Consider the following 17446-nt stretch of genomic DNA (forward strand, 5'->3'; position numbering starts at 1 on the left):
TCATGCCTTCTTAAACTTGATGAGGTAGTCTGGGTAAGCTCCTGCATCACAGAACACCACGAAGATTAAGGGATTCTGTAGGTTGTCCACGGCGCAGTCGTGCAGGCCAGCTTGTGGGTTGCTGGGGTCCAGTGGGTCTGGTTCCTTCATGTTGCCCTTGGACTTGCAAGGTGAGCCGGTCAGCACTCTGGCTCTATACATGTACTTCAGGCCTTGGTCATCAGGGTTAGAGTAGGTGTCACAACAGGAGTACCAAGCGTCTTTAGCGAAATACGTCCCTAAACCATGCACAGTGGCTGTGCAATAGAGAAGATGAATTGTTAGTACAGAAGTCAACAGTCACTGTTAACTTTCAAATGCTTTGAAAAGAAAATTCTAGACAAGAACTGAAAAATCAGAAAGCATGGCAACACTGATTACTGTTCATTTTTTTCTGGAGAGAACATGCTTTGTCTGCACTAAATGAAATGTGTTTGTTACAGAAAGCAGTAGGCAAAGCAGTATGTCTCTATTTTCTTATCATTCACTCAATGATCAATGCCTCACACAACTGCATTAGGCCTACAAAGGGTTACACGTACTTGGACAACTACTTCTAGACAGTTTTACTTTTAAGTGAAAAGTATAAATTGTACCATTTCTTCCACAGAAGCTCCTGTTGAAGCCGTATGTGTTGATTTTCTGAGCTATGTCCTTTGTGGTTCCGTGGTAAAGCCAGCGCTCGTTTTTGTCTTTCTGAGCAGGGTGCTTCTTGTTAATTGCTTGCTTCAAGACTTCGTATCTTTGCCACTGGGTCTGACTCTGAATCCTCTCAATCTGTAGTGCCATGAAATCAAGGTCATAAAAATGAACATTTAAACACGGGCACAGTAGGCCCACTACAGAACAACTCAAAAGGGTGACTCTAATAATTTGCAGATATAGACAACGAGTTACCTGGACTACTTGAAATTGAGGAGATTGTGATTTGGCGTTTACACTGCTTGTGAGGAACTCTTTTTCAATTTTCTTGTACTCATCATAAGTGGATGACAGTGTGACAATGTCATCGGTTTTCCCTCCCATGGGGGTCCAGGTAGCTGGATACTGAACAACAGCTAAGAACATAAAGAACAAGGAAGCAGAGAATACGGTAAGTGGTTATCCAATGTACATCCAACTGTGGCATAGTGACATAATATACATTAAAATCAGGGCTTTGAACCGTTATTTTTTTCCAAACGTTCCGTTCCGAACAGAAACAGAATTATAACGTTTCCGGTTATGCGTTCCTCCAATAAATTGACGTTCTCGAACCGGTTAGAACGAAAAAATATTGTTCCCGGAACGGTTAATTTCGTTCCTGTCAGCTGATTACTCCCCATAGGCCTAACTGACGTTAATTAACCAAGAAAGACGGAAGTGCAAATGAGTCAGCCTACTTCCAAACTGTTTATTCAAGCGGATGAAAAGAATATCCTCCAGAATTTTGTCATTTGGGACGACCTAAGCGGAGAATAAACCTCAATGATGAAAATGTGCGCTCCACACTGACATTATGAGTTTGTGCATATTTGAAGCGGCCATGGATGCCCAATAACTTCGAACATTCTCGGTGCGCTTTACACGCGCTTCTCTGCAATATCTTACAATGATGCAATGGAAACTCTGCCCTTTTGTATGACAGTGGTTTCTCTTATTTAAGATGTGGAGTGGAGACTTTGTAATCTACAGCTCTCTCTCCATTCAGTCAGAGAATGTCTGATGTCACACAGGACGTGAACCTCAGCCGTCATGGTAACGTGCACAGTAAAATAATTACTTTTTTTTTGTTTGAGGAACGGTATGAACCGGTATTAACCGGTTACCATTATTTTTAAATAAGTGTTTCTGTTCCAGAACATAAAAGATAATAACGTTTCCGGTTTCGTTTCTGTTCCCTGTAAAATACAAAAAGTTCCTGGTTTTCGTTTTCGTTCCTTGATCCGGTTCAAAGCCCAAAATAGCAAAAGCTTTAAGCTGTCTGAAATGTAGTTCCGGTCTAGAAAACTCTGAGGACTACACACCTGTGTCTGAGTCCCCAAGTAGGCTTCGCTTTATGCGACGCGTGGTCCCCTTGCTGTCTGTGCAGGTCTTCTTCACCAGGTCCACCGTGTAGGTGTCTTTTTGGCCCTTCAAAACCACCTCCTTCTCCTTCCGGTGGTGCGCCAGCTCGATGTCGTAGCTGTCAATGGGAGATAAGGGTTTCCAAACCTCGTCGTCAGCCACCTCCCACTGCACAGTCTCGTAGGCCCTCTTCTCCTCCCTCTCTCGGGTCGCCCTCTCTTGCACCTGAAGGAGAAGTTCCTGGATGTCCACCGCGGTGGTCAGTACGTCATCCTTCTTGCCCGAGACGGTGAGCTTATCATGGCCACTCTGGAGGATCTGCACCTCCTTCGTCTGACCAAGTGCCACCATGGCCTTCATGTCCTGTTCTGAGAACAGGGCCAGGTGTTTGGAGGTCACCTCCTGAGTGTAGCACTCCTCAGACAGCAGGTCATTCAGCATCTTCTCGACCTGCTGCAGGTCATTGGCGGAGGTACTGTAAACCTCGACAGACATGATGGGGAATGGCACACTGGCTGGCACACTGGCTGGTACAGCTGGAGGGGGAGAGGCTGTAGCCTGTGATGCCCTAGATTGCAGTGCGGCTTCCTTTCTCATGATATCAACCCATGAAAGCGTATTTGATGCAAGCGTATCTAAAAAAACAAGAGGCTGAGTGTCAAAGAAATGTTGAGATTTAGACAGAAGTACACATACGTACTGTAGTATGTGATTAATTGAGACTTCACTTCAGTAGGCGTTAAAGGACCAAAAAAACTCAGGTACTGACAAGTCCAGGGTAGAGTGAGCATTACAACTGCATGTTGAAATTGCTGAAGTTAACATAATTCCATAAATTGGTAAGTAACAGTACTTCAGGAACACTTCACACCTCCCTCCATAACACTAACATGATATTATCATAACTATGACAAAATACTTGCCATGGAAATTAATGTCAGTGAATGCTATCATTAATTGTTATGCTGTAAATGATGTCACTTTTGACTGTCAACATCGCATTGTTTGGAATGTCTATGTAATGGCACCTTGACATTTAACAGCATGACCTACAGGTGATGTTTGTTTCAGCTTTACAACTGTGAGCACCTGGGTTTGGAATGGAGACCTACTCACTTGCTGCCACTGCCACTGCTGGTGCTGCCACTGCTGGTGCTGCCGCTGCCGCTGGTGCTGCCACTGCTGGTGCTGCCACTGCTGCTGCCGCTGGTGCTGCCACTGCTGGTGCTGCCACTGCTGCTGCCGCTGGTGCTGCCACTGCTGGTGCTGCCACTGCTGCTGCCGCTGGTGCTGCCACTGCTGGTGCTGCCACTGCTGGTGCTGCCACTGCTGGTGCTGCCACTGCTGCTACCGCTGCCGCTGGTGCTGCCACTGCTGGTGCTGCCACTGCTGCTACCGCTGCCGCTGGTGCTGCCACTGCTGGTGCTGCTGCTGTGGGTTTCACTTTCTTAAACTTCTTCAGAGACCCCTCAAAGTCGGGCAACATCTTGGCTTGGAATATGACGATGTGAACCAACATCACAGCTTTTGGACGGTCCACGGCGAAGTTAGAAATGGCTTCAACCATGGCCTGTGCTACCTGCGCGGCTCCTAGGCTTGCAGCACCTGTGTGAACAGATGAAACATGGGACAGGTTGACAACTTCTAAGGAAAGAGTGCAGACGCACAACAGAGGTGGAGGTGCTGCCGACCTGGGTCAAAAGTTGAAGGAGAGAGAAAAGTACAATACCCTTAAGATTTTAATTTTTTCGGGTAATGGAAGGCTTAAACTTAATCAATAAATAAACCTTGTTGAACCTAAATGGTTCTCCAAAAATCATGGGCCGGGGTGTTGGGGCAGGAGAATGGCCGCAGAGAAAGAATTCTTCTATTCAACCAATATTTTCCCATTCGTTTACACGTTTTCAGCCCTATGCATGCCTCGTACACACAAAACATTTACAATAAAAAAAAGTCTTTTAAATGACCTCAACCACTTCAAAACTACATATTACATATCAACATTAACGCTTCAACAAGGCCAATGTGTCCACATACATGTTAAGGGAAAGAAACATATGACTGCGTTTGTAACTGCAATGTGAAATCTGCAGGAAGGTGGCAGTGTTTGGCTTACCTGTCCCAAGTGCAGGAAAGGCAACAGATTTGATATTACTCGCTTGACACAGCTGTAGGACCTTGTACACTGAGCTTGTGATGCTTTTCTCGTTGGTTTGACCAACCATGTGCACAACGTGTTTGGTTGTCAGGTTACCAGCCTTGGTTAGGACGACACCATCGCTGGGCTGAGTGCCTTAACACATAGAGGAGGGGAAATTGTGAAAGCAGTACATCCAGGCCATGATGGTGTTGTGTACTTTCTCTATAACAAATCTCACAATGTTAAATAATATTTTACATAATATTTTAAATGCAACATCTAGAGTGTAGTTGAAAGCACATATTCAACTGCATCGTAGTCATACAACAATAACTGTAATCCAGATTTAGCTCATATACCTTTTGATCTGCACTCCTCAACCACAGTCTGTCCAGCAGCGTTCAAAATGGCCCCTGAGACACCTAGTTTTGACAAAGGTCAAATGGATAGAATTTAGGGCTGTATTTCTTTCTTTAAAGACAAAAGAGGAAGATGTTGGAAAACACTCAAATATATGATAACACTTTATAATAAGTACCCCTTTTTAAGCACAAGTTAAGCCTTAGTTAAGCCTTATTTTAACATTAGTTAACCCTTAGTGAATCACGAGTTAGTCATAACGTAAGTATTATTTCTCATTTCTTAATCATTAACTACTACCGTTGGTAAATGGTTTGTGTGTGCTGATGTAACTGTTCGCTAAGCAAAGTTAAGCCTTAGTCAAGCCTTATTTTAACATTAGTTAACCCTTAGTGAATCACGAGTTAGTCATTATGTATTTCTTGGTAATAAATACATACTGTTAATTAATGATTTGTTTATGGTGATTGAACTTTCTGCTAAGCATTAGTAAACCATCATTAAAATGTCAGATAACCCTCCTTTATTTATGAAAAAAACCCATTATCTCTGTGTCGTCTCTTACCACCTAACCATTAACAAGTATTATTATATGGTTGTGACGTCATCGGTCGAATGCTCCATTCATTTCAACGGGGCTCCCCAACGTTCGCACGTCTGTTATTTTTCGATAACGGACGGGTTGGTCTATAACAGACCGCTGTCAATGGCAACAAGACTTTTCACTGCTAAAGCGACTTTTCAACAAGACTCTAATCAGCTGCTGTGATAGACAACACCTGTTGTCCTGGCTACCTAGCTGTTGCCTAGCGGTGTTCCACAACGGCACTGTTTTGTTTTGCGCAGCAACAATCTTTTGACATGAAAAACTATAATAAACTTAACATTAAATAGGCCTAATAAATGTCCCGGCCATGTGTGAATCATTTAAGTATATCCATATAATAAGCGGGTTAACGTTCGGCGAGTCGGTCGCTTTGTGGAATAGCAGCACTTCAGAGAGAACAAGACCCCTCCGCTCCGCGTCGGGGTCTAAAGATTCTCTCTGTCGTGCTGCTATTCCACGGTAGCGACCTTCTCGCCGAACGTTAACCCTTACCTATTAGGCATGTATGGTAACGGTTTGTAAACTCTTGCTTTAGCATCAGTGAAATCTTAATTAACACTTTTGTAATGGTTAGTGTGTGATGACTGGTAACATGGCAAACAGTAAGTTGAGGCTCAGCTGACTGCCCCTCATGGATGTTTCTCAAGTAATGAGTTGTAACTTGATAATCCATAAGCAATGCTTAACAAGTTATTTGTTAACAGGTTAACAGGTTTTCACTTTAGAACAGTTCCCCAGATATACTTAAGTAATGGGTTATAAATCCTTGATAATGCTTAAGCAATGCTTAACAAGTCATTTGTTAATGTGTTGTAAAGCCTTAACAGGTTTTCACTTTAGAACAGTTCCCCAGATATGCTTAAGTAATGGTAAATGGACTATGTGTATGTGTATGCCTCACATTCACCCTCAAATTCACACAGCGGTGTCCGAGGCTGCCATGCAAGGTACCACTCTGCCACCAGGAGAAACTTGGACTCAAGGACACAACGATTGAGACAGGCCGAGCGGAGCTCAAACCTGAAATCTTTGGGTTGCTGAATGGCTCCTCTACCACCTGAGCTGCCACCACCTCAAGTAATGAGTTGTAACTCCTTGATAATCCATAAGCAATGCTTAACAAGTCATTTGTTAATGTGTTGTAAAGCCTTAACATGTTTTCACTTTAGAACAGTTCCCCAGATATACTTAAGTAATGGGTTATAAATCCTTGATAATGCATAAGCAACGTCATTTGTTAATGTCCAGAAACATCCATGAGGGGCAGTCACATGAGTTTCAACGTACCGTTTGCCATGTTACCAGTCATCACACACTAACCATTACAAAAGGGTTAATTAAGATTTCACTGATGCTAAAGCAAGAGTTTACAAACCATTACCATACATGCCTAATAGTACTTGTTAATGGTTAGGTGGTAGGAGACAACAAAGAGATCATGTATTTTTTTCATAAATAAAGGAGGGTTATCTGACATTTTAATGATGGTTTACTAATGCTTAGCAGAAAGTTCAATCACCATAAACAAATCATTAATTAACAGTATGTAATAATTACCAAGAAATACATAATGACTAACTCGTGATTCACTAAGGGTTAACCAATGTTAAAATAAGGCTTGACTAAGGCTTAACTTTGCTTAGCGAACAGTTACATCAGCACACACAAACCATTTACTAACGGTAGTAGTTAATGATTTAGTAATGAGAAATAATACTGAAATAATGACTAACTTGTGATTCACTAAGGGTTAACTAATGTTAAAATAAGACTTAACTAAGGCTTAACTTGTGCTTAAAAAGGGGTACTTATTATAAAGTGTTACCAAATCTATTAAAACAACTGAAAAGATGACCTGGTCAGAGAAAAGCCGTGACCTCACCTGAGTTCAAGTCCAGACTTGTGGTGGTGCTATTGACGATGGCGTCTGTCGTTTCTTTTGTGAGGTCACCACAGAACACTTTGACTTTAATTTGCCCAATTATCGTTTCACCGGTTTTGTCTGTGAATGAATTTAGGGAGAAAAAAAGATTTTGCACAACTGTAAAAATGTGCAGTGTATGCACATATTTTACACAAATCAAGTAAGCTCCGGTGAATCCTCAGTGGCTGTATATTAATGATCCATTTTACTATTTTCAGATTACGTACACATATAGTACAAGCAATGGGTGAAAAAAATCGCTCACAAGGTGATACAAGCATGACAATTGGCACAGGTGTTCATTAGGACATGCTTATCAATGTCAGGGGTGGAGGCACTCAAAATTCCATGTTGCATAGCAACGGTTGCTAGGTAAAGTGTTTCCCTCAGCAACCAGCATCAATTATGCAGTTTCTAATTGATTTTGTGGTATTAAGGCATATGTACCCTGAGCCATTGTCTTAAAATCACTGTAGCAATGCTGAGAAAGGTTCCATATTACAAATATGCACCCTTTTCCTTACAGTAGCAACCAGCATCAATGAAAACAGGTTCCGAGCAATTATGTGGTATTGTGATGTTTGAATATTGACCGTGTGTCCTAAAATCACTACATGAATCCTTCAAGAGGTTATACATTAGCAACGTGTGACAATGGCCCCTTTGATGTAATTTTGTTTCCATTTAAGTCAATTATGTGAAAAATACAATTTACACTTCAATTTACTTTTTGAAGACATAATGTCTCAATATGGTTTATATGTCTCAGTGCACATCAGGCCTGTCTTTATCTTTATACATGAGCCTAGTAAAGCCATCTGACAATTCAGAGGTAAAAAACTGAACATTTTGGTAAGACAAAAAGCATACATGAACACAGTTAGGACAGTGCTGTGTTGTAAATTGTAACCTAGCGAAGTGATTCATGACATGGCCTGGTAGCCTTTTATTAATCACTATATAAGTTGGGTGCTACAATATTAAAATACAAACTGGTTTACAAAAAGTTGTATTTTGTAAATTAAAACAAAATATTATTCAATTCATACAAACATTCGATCCATACATAAGATGGAGAGCTGTGCAAAGAGAGGAAAGCTGAAAGGAAAGCAATCCAAGTTGGTTCCTCTACATCAGGACAGTTTTGACCATGGGGTGGCCAGGTTGGGGCCCATTGAAATTCTGCTACTTGGAAATATAACAAGTTCATATTCTGGTTCTGGGCATCCTGTGTGGTGTCGCATTGAGAGCAATGGTATTAGAATAGAATAGAATAGAACAGAAAGCCTTTATTGTCATTATACAAAGTATACTGAGATTTGAGCTTCCCTACAAGGTGCACAGTCCTTTATACTGTAGATGAATACATTCCAGTAAGTGTAAGTTCAGTTTAGTGACAGCTTTGGGGAAGAATATTCATTTCAAACTAGGCTAGTCTATGTGGTGCTGAGCGGTCAGTGGTGTACCATTGATATTACTGTAATTATAGCATAAGCATATAGCATAAGCATATCTCATCATGCATGCAAACTTACTCACAATACATTCAGACTATTAGCTGTGGAACTCAGACTGTGAACACTATGGAAACCAATTTCAGTCTTTTGCCATAGCTGATGTTTGTGAATCTGGCAAAATGGTGAGGGTTTTGGGAAGAATGTGTGTGGTCTTTAAACACCTTCATCTATGACTGGGTTACTCTTGAACAATGCTCAAGGAACATTTCACTCCTCATCAGAATTGTACAGGTAGCTGTTAACTTAATACTTGCTGGGCATTGCTGCCTGTCGCACCTCCTCCGGTGCCCATGGGTCAGCGAGAGAAAATAAGACTTGTGACACAAACATCTTTATTGTATCAATTACTAGACAAACATAGGGAATACACATTCATAATGCATAAGTATCATCTTCAGTTCTTGAGGTAGGGTATAGTGAGGATTCATATATTTCTCTACAGTTGTTAATGTCACACCTCCCTAAGAGATGGTCAAGGTGTGAGTTCTGTGATTCTATCTCAAGAAGGCTTCTCTAAACAGTTGCGATCCAATGACTCCCACTCACCAAGACTCTCTGCCACAGCATATCAAGAGGGCAGTTGGCTATTGCTATGCAGGCATGTAGTGTCGTATCAGCAGTTGTCCTCTCTGGCTGAGTGGGGATGGACTGGCTCAGCACGGTGGAAGGTTCTTTGGTCAAATTTGCCTAAAACCAGTGCAAATTGTCCAGAGTTGCTGAAGTGTTCTTGATAGAGCAGATGTCAAGACTATGTGTTTATGCGCATCTCAAAAGCACTGACTACACAAAGCTGACTGTAAGAAAACAATGCCTTTGGCAGTGAAATTCTGCCAATTGAAAATGTTTAAATTCTGTCTAGCTATAGTCGATAGTAATCGATAGTAGAAATATTATAGCCTAGTGTTATATAGAAATGAAAGGTTTGGTACTTTTAACTTTGTAAATACAATATACACTCAGTAGAGGGGTGTAATATTATTAACCTGACCAGTAAGCTTATAGAGAGAAACACATGTCTTTGCATTCCAAATACTATCTGTTGTTTTGAATGTAACTTATCTTTAACTTGACATTAGGCCCTTTAGGTTGAAAGAATTTTACAGTCATCCTAAATATATTAGTCCATTTAGTTTTGGATATAATAATGAATAATACTGGGGTAAGCATGAGGATCACTGTCAGATGACACTTCTCAACACAGCACGTACTGTATGTATCATGTACTATACTGTATGCATTCTTTCTTCCTGATTTTTTTTTTTTGCCTGGTCAGTTGGCAGTATTTGGTACATGTATATAAAGATAGGCCTAGAGACATTTGTAAAGCCAGTTTCACTTGACATGATTTTAAAAAGACATTATCATTTAACATGGAATTATTCACATAATAACAATGATTTTGGGTGGATAAAATTACATCATAATGGGTCATTATGGTACATATTTGCAAAATAAAAAATAAAGTATTGCTACAGTGATTTTAGGACAATGTCTCAGGGCACAGATGCCTTCATACCACAAAATCAATCAGAAATGGCATAATTGATACTGGTTGCTAGGGAAAGTGCTTTACCGTTGCTAGGCAACATGGAATTCTGAGTGCCTCCACCCCTGACATTGATAAGCATGTCCTAATGAACACTTGTGCCAAGTTTCATGCTTGTATCACCTTGTGAGCGATTCTTCCAGTATTTAACACCCATTGCTTACGCTAATACAATTCAACCTCTAAGCTGATACTAACTAACACAAGCAACTAACACAAGCATTTAAAGGAGAGTAGATCTGCTTTACAGATGTATAACAAACTCGCCTTGTGGACTTATTAGTAAGTATTCTTGAGTTGAACATTCATTATTCTTACCATTTTGGCTGTCATCTGATGAATCATCGTCACTGCTGCTGTCATCGTTACTTCCCTGTCAGCCCATCACAGTTGTGACAATATTATTCAGGAGTCACAAAAACGTATTATTTTTGCATTACATGAACATTAAATGCACAGCAGGCTATCAGGTCATGAAGATGCTTATCTACCACAGACAAGTGAACAGTGATGTCAGAATTCTTCTTATTCACTTCTCCTTATTTTTTACACTTTTCCTACATCTTCTTCCTTTTTGAGCGCAAAACATTTCGTTTCTTGCCTAAAGAAATGCATGTGTACAAATGACAATAAAACACTTTTGTCCTGCCTCATGGAACAGTGGCACACTATCAACCTACAATAGACTAACAAGTCAGTGGCCGAGTCTCAAATGCCACACTTGTGCACTTCGGACACTGTTTTTCAGTGCCTAGGGCGCTCACAATGAAAATTTCAGTTGAGCCAGTGCACTGAAAGTGCCAGGATGATCCCCTAACAATGACGGAAAAATGTAGTGCTTGAATGATGGACACTGCACGCACTAAACGGCGGCCATGTTGACAATGACACGGAGGAAATGTGGCATTCAAGAGTTTGGTCAACAGTCTCCTAATTATCTAAGTAATGTTGATGGGACACCAACCTTTTCATGCCAACCAAAGTATTATGTGTGAGTGTTGTCCTTTGGGGTGAAGGACATGGAAATACAAGCACCAGACGCTGTGCATTGTAAACAGTAGCCAACTCATATTTTGGCAAGCTAATGCCATGCTCAGCAGTCACTTCCAGCAAGGGCACAGTGCATAGTGCTCAATTTTTTCCACAACACTATGCACTAAAGACTTAAGTGCACTGTGTGCAGCACTGTGCACTGACTGTCAGTGCGCTGGCAAAAGTGTGTCATTTGAAACATAGCCAGGGTGTTTGGTCCACCTGCTTGTTGGCTGTCCATTGCTGGAGTCCTTGTAGAAATGCCTGGAGGATGTTGTCACGGTCGATGACGATGTAGATGAGCTTGAGGGCTGTTGAGGGGCGCTGGGACAAGTGGTCCTCCATGCCCTGCAGCATGGCAGCCACGGCGTCCTGACCTTGCACACCCCCTCCACCTTCACCAGGAGCACAAGAGCACCAGGGAGAATGCAGAAAGAGAATCTTAAAAAGTAGTTTTAGGTCTGTAACTTCAAACATGTTTAAGTTTTATCTTTTGCCCGAGATGTTTCGAAGGTATAGCTTCTGTCTTCATCACCATCATCCTAAGAGTACAACTCTAACCAATCTTACAATCTCTCAGATTAAATTAAATTAATAACAGTACATTAAAGACAGCCACCAAACTTTTGGAGCCATTTCAAGCCAACGTTATGGGTAACAATGCAGCTCTAAAAGGGGAATTTTGGCCAATTTTAACATACGGCTGTATTTCTCAAGCTGCCCTTGACTTGTCAGTACCAGAGAGACATCCATTTTAATATGCAGCTGCATATTGGAATTGACCAAAATTCTCCATTCATTTTCTCACTGCATAATGGTGACGAAGTATTCCAAAAATAGCTGTAGTTTTCCAGATATCAAAAAAATAATGGGAAGGGTCCGCTAGACACCAGTCTATTGTACAATCACATATTTGATTGATCTCACATGTTGCTAGTATAGTACAGCACAACATTTATAACCACAAACTCCTGTTACCCGTGCCGACGGCTGGGAAGGAGACGGTGGTGATGCCTTTCTCCTCGCACCCCTCCAGGACCTTCTGCACGCGTGCAGTGGCGTCGGCTGACGACTGTGGGCCCGTCATGTGGATGATGAAGTCACACTGCAGGTTGCCAGCGCTGGTCACCGCAGCATCGTGTCCCTGGAGACCGCCTTCATCGGACACCGCAGGAGAGAGCAAAGGTTTTAAAGGTGCACTGTGTAAGATGTGGCCAGAGGTATTGCAACTACCCTCCTCCAGCACAAGCCGTCTGGCTCTACCATCTAGTCGCTCTAGGTACTCCCAGTCAAGACTGTTCTCTGTTGTTGTACCCAAGTGGCGGAACGGTCTCCCAGAGGCAGCAAGACTAAGCACATCCCTTGCAGTCTTCAAGAAGCAAGTAAAGACTTTCCTCTTTCATGAGTATCTACTAGGCTAATGTTTGAGCTGATGTAGCCCCAGGCCAGACTCTTGACATGAAGTGTGTGTATGGGTGTGTGTGTGTGTCTCTTATAGTAAAAAATAAATAAATAACCCTTCTTTGCATCTGCACATGTTGTTCTGTATATTTCCTGTGCACTTTGTATTTGCTAGTAATTGTTGGCTATGAAAGTCGCTTTGGTTATAAAACGTCTGCCAAATGCAATGTAATGTAATGTAATGTAACTACGCTGCTCATTGAAACTGTGCTGCCAACTGCTAAATTTTGTTATTTATTAAATTAAAAAAACAATATTTACTAGTATGACCAAAGTACAGTAAGTTTTGCAGCAAAAAATGTCTATTTCTGGAAATTCAAAATGGCGGACCATGGAGAAGATCCCCCTTTTTATGTATGGAAAGTGCAATTTTCACAGTTACAATAAATACTTGGAATTTGATGGTGGTGGTAAGTATTCATGAAAAAGGCAACATTTGTGAATGGGCAGCATAGATTCTGAAAATAAACCACCAAAAATTGTACACGGTGTAGAGCACCTTTAAAGGTGTTAAAAGGTTTTTAAGTCAAAATGATAATCATCATAATAGCGGGATTCAGCAGATACTGTCTTTGTGATTTTTTTTCAAAGGAATGTGCCTGTGACATCAATAAATGTGTTATCTTCTCTGCCTGTCTACTGTATCTGTCATCTTTGACTGAGTTGAGCAAATACTCGGCTGTCTAAGGTAAAAGTTTGAAGTAATAGTGTGATTTAGTTTATACTTTTTTCCTGGATATCATTTCTTCTCTGTCTCTCTCTGTCAGTTAAAGGGCCTGGACTATGCCAGGAATCAGGCTGTGTTGAGTTAACGTATACTATTGGTGCTGGGTCCAGCCTCATATCGTGTCAGTTCGTTGGTGTTAACGAGTGGCAACGTTATTTTTGCTTATATAACCCCGCTGGCAACCCATTAATCAAAATTTTGGCTGTTGCCATCCTCGAAACGTGCACATTGATATATAAAAATTACAACAAAAACTAGCCGACCGACGACGGGGCAGAATGGGGGGTAAGTGGGCTCCCTTGTTGTGTACATGCAAAAAATATTTTCCTTCAAATTTTCAGAAGTGCTCTTTCTCGCTGTTAGTGTTCGGTTGTCCGTACTTTATTAGGCCAGTGTTTCCCAACCTTTTTTGTCTTGTGTACCCCCTAAGCATTTTCGTTGTGCCATGAATACCCCCCAGTCAAGTTCTATATCACTTTCTCTATCCCAATGTAACTAAGCTCCATACATTTGTCAAAATTACATTTTTCCAAGTACCCCCTGCAGTGTGCTCGCGTACTCCTAGTGGTACACGTACCCCTGGTTGGGAAACACTGCATTAGGCAACGAGAGAGAAATGTCAAAAAGAGGACAGGTCTGTTCCCTAAAAGCAATAGAGCAGTGGTGCTCAAACTGTGGTATCCGTGCCACTGGTGATACTTGAGACATCTCTGGTGGTACTTGGAAGAATAATTTTTTTGTGCATTGATTTGAAGGCTGATCAAGTTGTTGCAGTCGAAAATGTCTCTTTGGTCTCACATTTTGTTATAGTGAACTGTATGAATCTGAAAACATAATGCAGAATAATAGGCAAGCAAGAAATTTAAAAACAAACTTGCACTGAATGTGACCGTAGCTGTTGATGCCGTTATGAACCTCTCCAATATTGACTGGCAAAAGTGAATATGGAAGGCCTTTGCTGCGATATTCTAATGTTGGTTGTCAAGGTGGTACTTGGAGAGCTCAATATTTTCTCGGGTGGTACTTCACATAAAAAGTTTGAGAACCACTGCAATAGAGCAATGAGGTGACTGGGTAGATGAATTCGCCAAAAAAATATGTGTCAGTAAAGAAATGCAAGCTGTGTTATTTTTTCCAGTAACAGCAAAATGGTCAGGTATGATATGCCTATGATTAGGTGAATTATCTGCCTATGAAAAAAAGCCCGATATGCGGATAAATATCCCCTTTTCAACTTTGATGGGCGGAGACTTCCCATTGACTGTACATTATGTGACATCATCATCAGTCTTTTTTATTTTAGCTATTTTTTAATATCAACCTGCAACTTTTCAGGGTGGCAACAGCCAGAATATTGCTTTACATACTGTCAGGAGGTTATATTAGTAAAATCAAGTTGCCACTCGAGAGTGAGAACGAAACTTGTTTTCTAGAGGAGCTACGATATCTAGCCCACAGTCTACTACTGTAGGCAGTGTTTGGATTAGTAAGGGCCTCCACACACCGGTCAATTTAGGTTACCCCCACACACTGTCACCAATGTGATATAACAAGGAATGACCAATTTTATCCCAGCAGAGCGTAGATAATCAATGGGCGGACATGAATAAATCTGCCTGGCTCTTGCCCGACCTGTAGTTCCGCACAGCTTCGTGAGCTCCGCTACTAGGTCTGGGAGCATGTAGCAGGATTTGATTTCTCCAGTCAAAAAATAATCTGAAAACGTATTGCTTCAATATCAACAAATTCCTTCAAAAACATTTTCTGTTGATATCTAAAGCATCAATGCAGTCTATACTAGAATGGGCACTCGGTAGAGCGCAAACCTTCGCCTACGCCACTTATTTTTTTCTGGCCATCTTCAGAGTATGGGGCATAACATTCTCCAAATGTTGGTGTTAGTTTCATTTAAATCGGACCGGAATATCGTAATATTACATTTTTGGCCCAGTCTTGACCTCTTATTCAATTCAGCATGCACACGTTGTTCTGGCATATAGTGCTTGGCAAAGAAAAACGTTTTTTTGACCTTTTCGGGACCTTGACCTTGACCTTTGACCCAATCACTCCCAAAAAGTAATCGATTGTTCCTTGGGTCATGACCAATCATCCCAGTAAATTGCATAAAAATCGGCTGAATTTACGTTTTTGACCTTTTCGTGACCTTGACCTTGACCTTTGACCCAATCACTCCCAAAAAGTAATCGATTGTTCCTTGGGTCATGACCAATCATCCCACTAAATTTCAGAAAAATCGGCTCAATTTACGTTTTTGACCTTTTCGTGACCTTGACCTTGACCTTTGACCCAATCACTCCCAAAAAGTAATCGATTGTTCCTTGGGTCATGACCAATCATCCCACTAAATTTCATAAAAATCGGCTTAATGTACGTTTTTGACCTTTTCGTGACCTTGACTTTGACCTTGGACCCAATCACTCCCAAAAAGTAATCGATTGTTCCTTGGGTCATGACCAATCATCCCACTAAATTTAATAAAAATCGGCTCAATTTACGTTTTTGACCTTTTCGTGACCTTGACCTTTGACCTTTGACCCAATCACTCCCAAAAACTAATCGATTGTTCCTTGGGTCATGACCAATCATCCCACTAAATTTCATAAAAATCGGCTCAATTTACGTTTTTGACCTTTTCGTGACCTTGACCTTTGACCCAATCACTCCCAAAAACGAATCGATTGTTCCTTGGGTCATGACCAATCATCCCACTAAATTTCATGAAAATCGGCTCAGTTCTGTCTGAGTTATACGAAGTACAAACAAACATTTTGACCTTGACCTTTGACCTTTGACCCAATCACTCCCAAAAACTAATCGATTGTTCCTTGGGTCATGACCAATCATCCCACCAAATTTCATAAAAATCGGCTCAGTTCTGACTGAGTTATACGAAGTACAAACAAACAAACATATTCACAAATAAATAAATAAATACACAGCGGGCAAAACATAACCTTCTGGCGAAGGTATGTCCTGTGATTCCTCAATGCGAGCTGCCATTGATATTGAAGCAATAAATGTTCTGATTATATTTTGACTGGAGAAATGGAATCCTGCTACATGCTCTCAGCCCTCCATGTGTGTTGAGAGCCACCAGGGGGCCCCAGTGCTACACACACACAAACAGAGGTCTGGTAAGAACCAGGCTAGACATAAATAGAGCTCTCCCCTATAGCCGTTATCCGGGGAGTGCGGGACTGTATTGAAAACAGTGGAATGGAATTTTGGCTGAGCAGTGCTCCACACTATGTCGGAACCAGTGTGCGGAGTCCCTAAGGGGGCATAGATAGCTTACCATGGTTCTGGCACTCCTGCTCTACCGATGGGCCGGCAGCCTTGAAAATGGCTCCAGAAACTCCTGCAATAGAAAACAAGAGCAATCAGGAGATGTCAACCTTGACAATGTCTGATGCATGAGATGTGTGTTTGACGACACACTCAGGCGACCCAAACCACTGCGAGCAGACAGACAGACAGACACAGGTAGACAAACAGACAGACAGACAGACAGAGACACTATACAGATAGACAGACAGGGTCATTGCAATACCTGGCCCAGCCCCCCTTCAAGAAGGTAAATAATTAGGGATGCATGATGTATCGGCCTTAATATCAGTATCGGCCGATATTTGACATTTCTTAACATATCGGGCATCCGTCCGATGGGTTAAACTGGGCCGATGTTAATACCAATGTTTCAGTCTATTTGCAATTTGTGTAGTGTGACGAAGATGAGGGGGATTTCACCATGCTGTATCTGTTTGGGCATGTGACGGCCTCTGGGAGCCGGCCCACTTGTCTCTTCAACCTACTGTATCTTGCTGCATTGTCATTGGATAAGATACGTACGGTCGCCACAGTAATGGTCGGCCGCATATCATATTGATACAGCAACAACGGTCTCGAGCACCATTGAGGGAAAGCAAGATTGAGAGTTTCTCATTGGTTAATATTGGATATCGGCCAAAGCTGCAATGTCAATATCGGATATATGTATCAGCCAACATTTTCACATTGGTGCATCCC

General features: G+C 41.5%; 1 protein-coding gene across 1 annotated transcript in view; it reads right to left on the reverse strand.

Moving 5' to 3' along the window:
* LOC134460583 (protein mono-ADP-ribosyltransferase PARP14-like) overlaps positions 1-17446 on the reverse strand; it is a 26562-nt gene continuing 9116 nt past the window's right edge. Inside the window, exons 9-20 of the mRNA XM_063212960.1 lie at positions 16716-16778; positions 12190-12366; positions 11434-11606; positions 10498-10552; positions 7075-7194; positions 4585-4647; positions 4202-4378; positions 3481-3690; positions 2046-2621; positions 979-1097; positions 636-816; positions 1-278 (exon numbers count right to left, since the gene is read on the reverse strand). Coding sequence (XP_063069030.1) covers positions 1-278; positions 636-816; positions 979-1097; positions 2046-2621; positions 3481-3690; positions 4202-4378; positions 4585-4647; positions 7075-7194; positions 10498-10552; positions 11434-11606; positions 12190-12366; positions 16716-16778 — 2192 coding nt within the window. The remainder of the gene's footprint in view (positions 279-635; positions 817-978; positions 1098-2045; positions 2622-3480; positions 3691-4201; positions 4379-4584; positions 4648-7074; positions 7195-10497; positions 10553-11433; positions 11607-12189; positions 12367-16715; positions 16779-17446) is intronic.

The sequence above is a fragment of the Engraulis encrasicolus genome, chromosome 13, assembly GCF_034702125.1.
Source record: "Engraulis encrasicolus isolate BLACKSEA-1 chromosome 13, IST_EnEncr_1.0, whole genome shotgun sequence".
Lineage (NCBI taxonomy): Eukaryota > Metazoa > Chordata > Actinopteri > Clupeiformes > Engraulidae > Engraulis > Engraulis encrasicolus.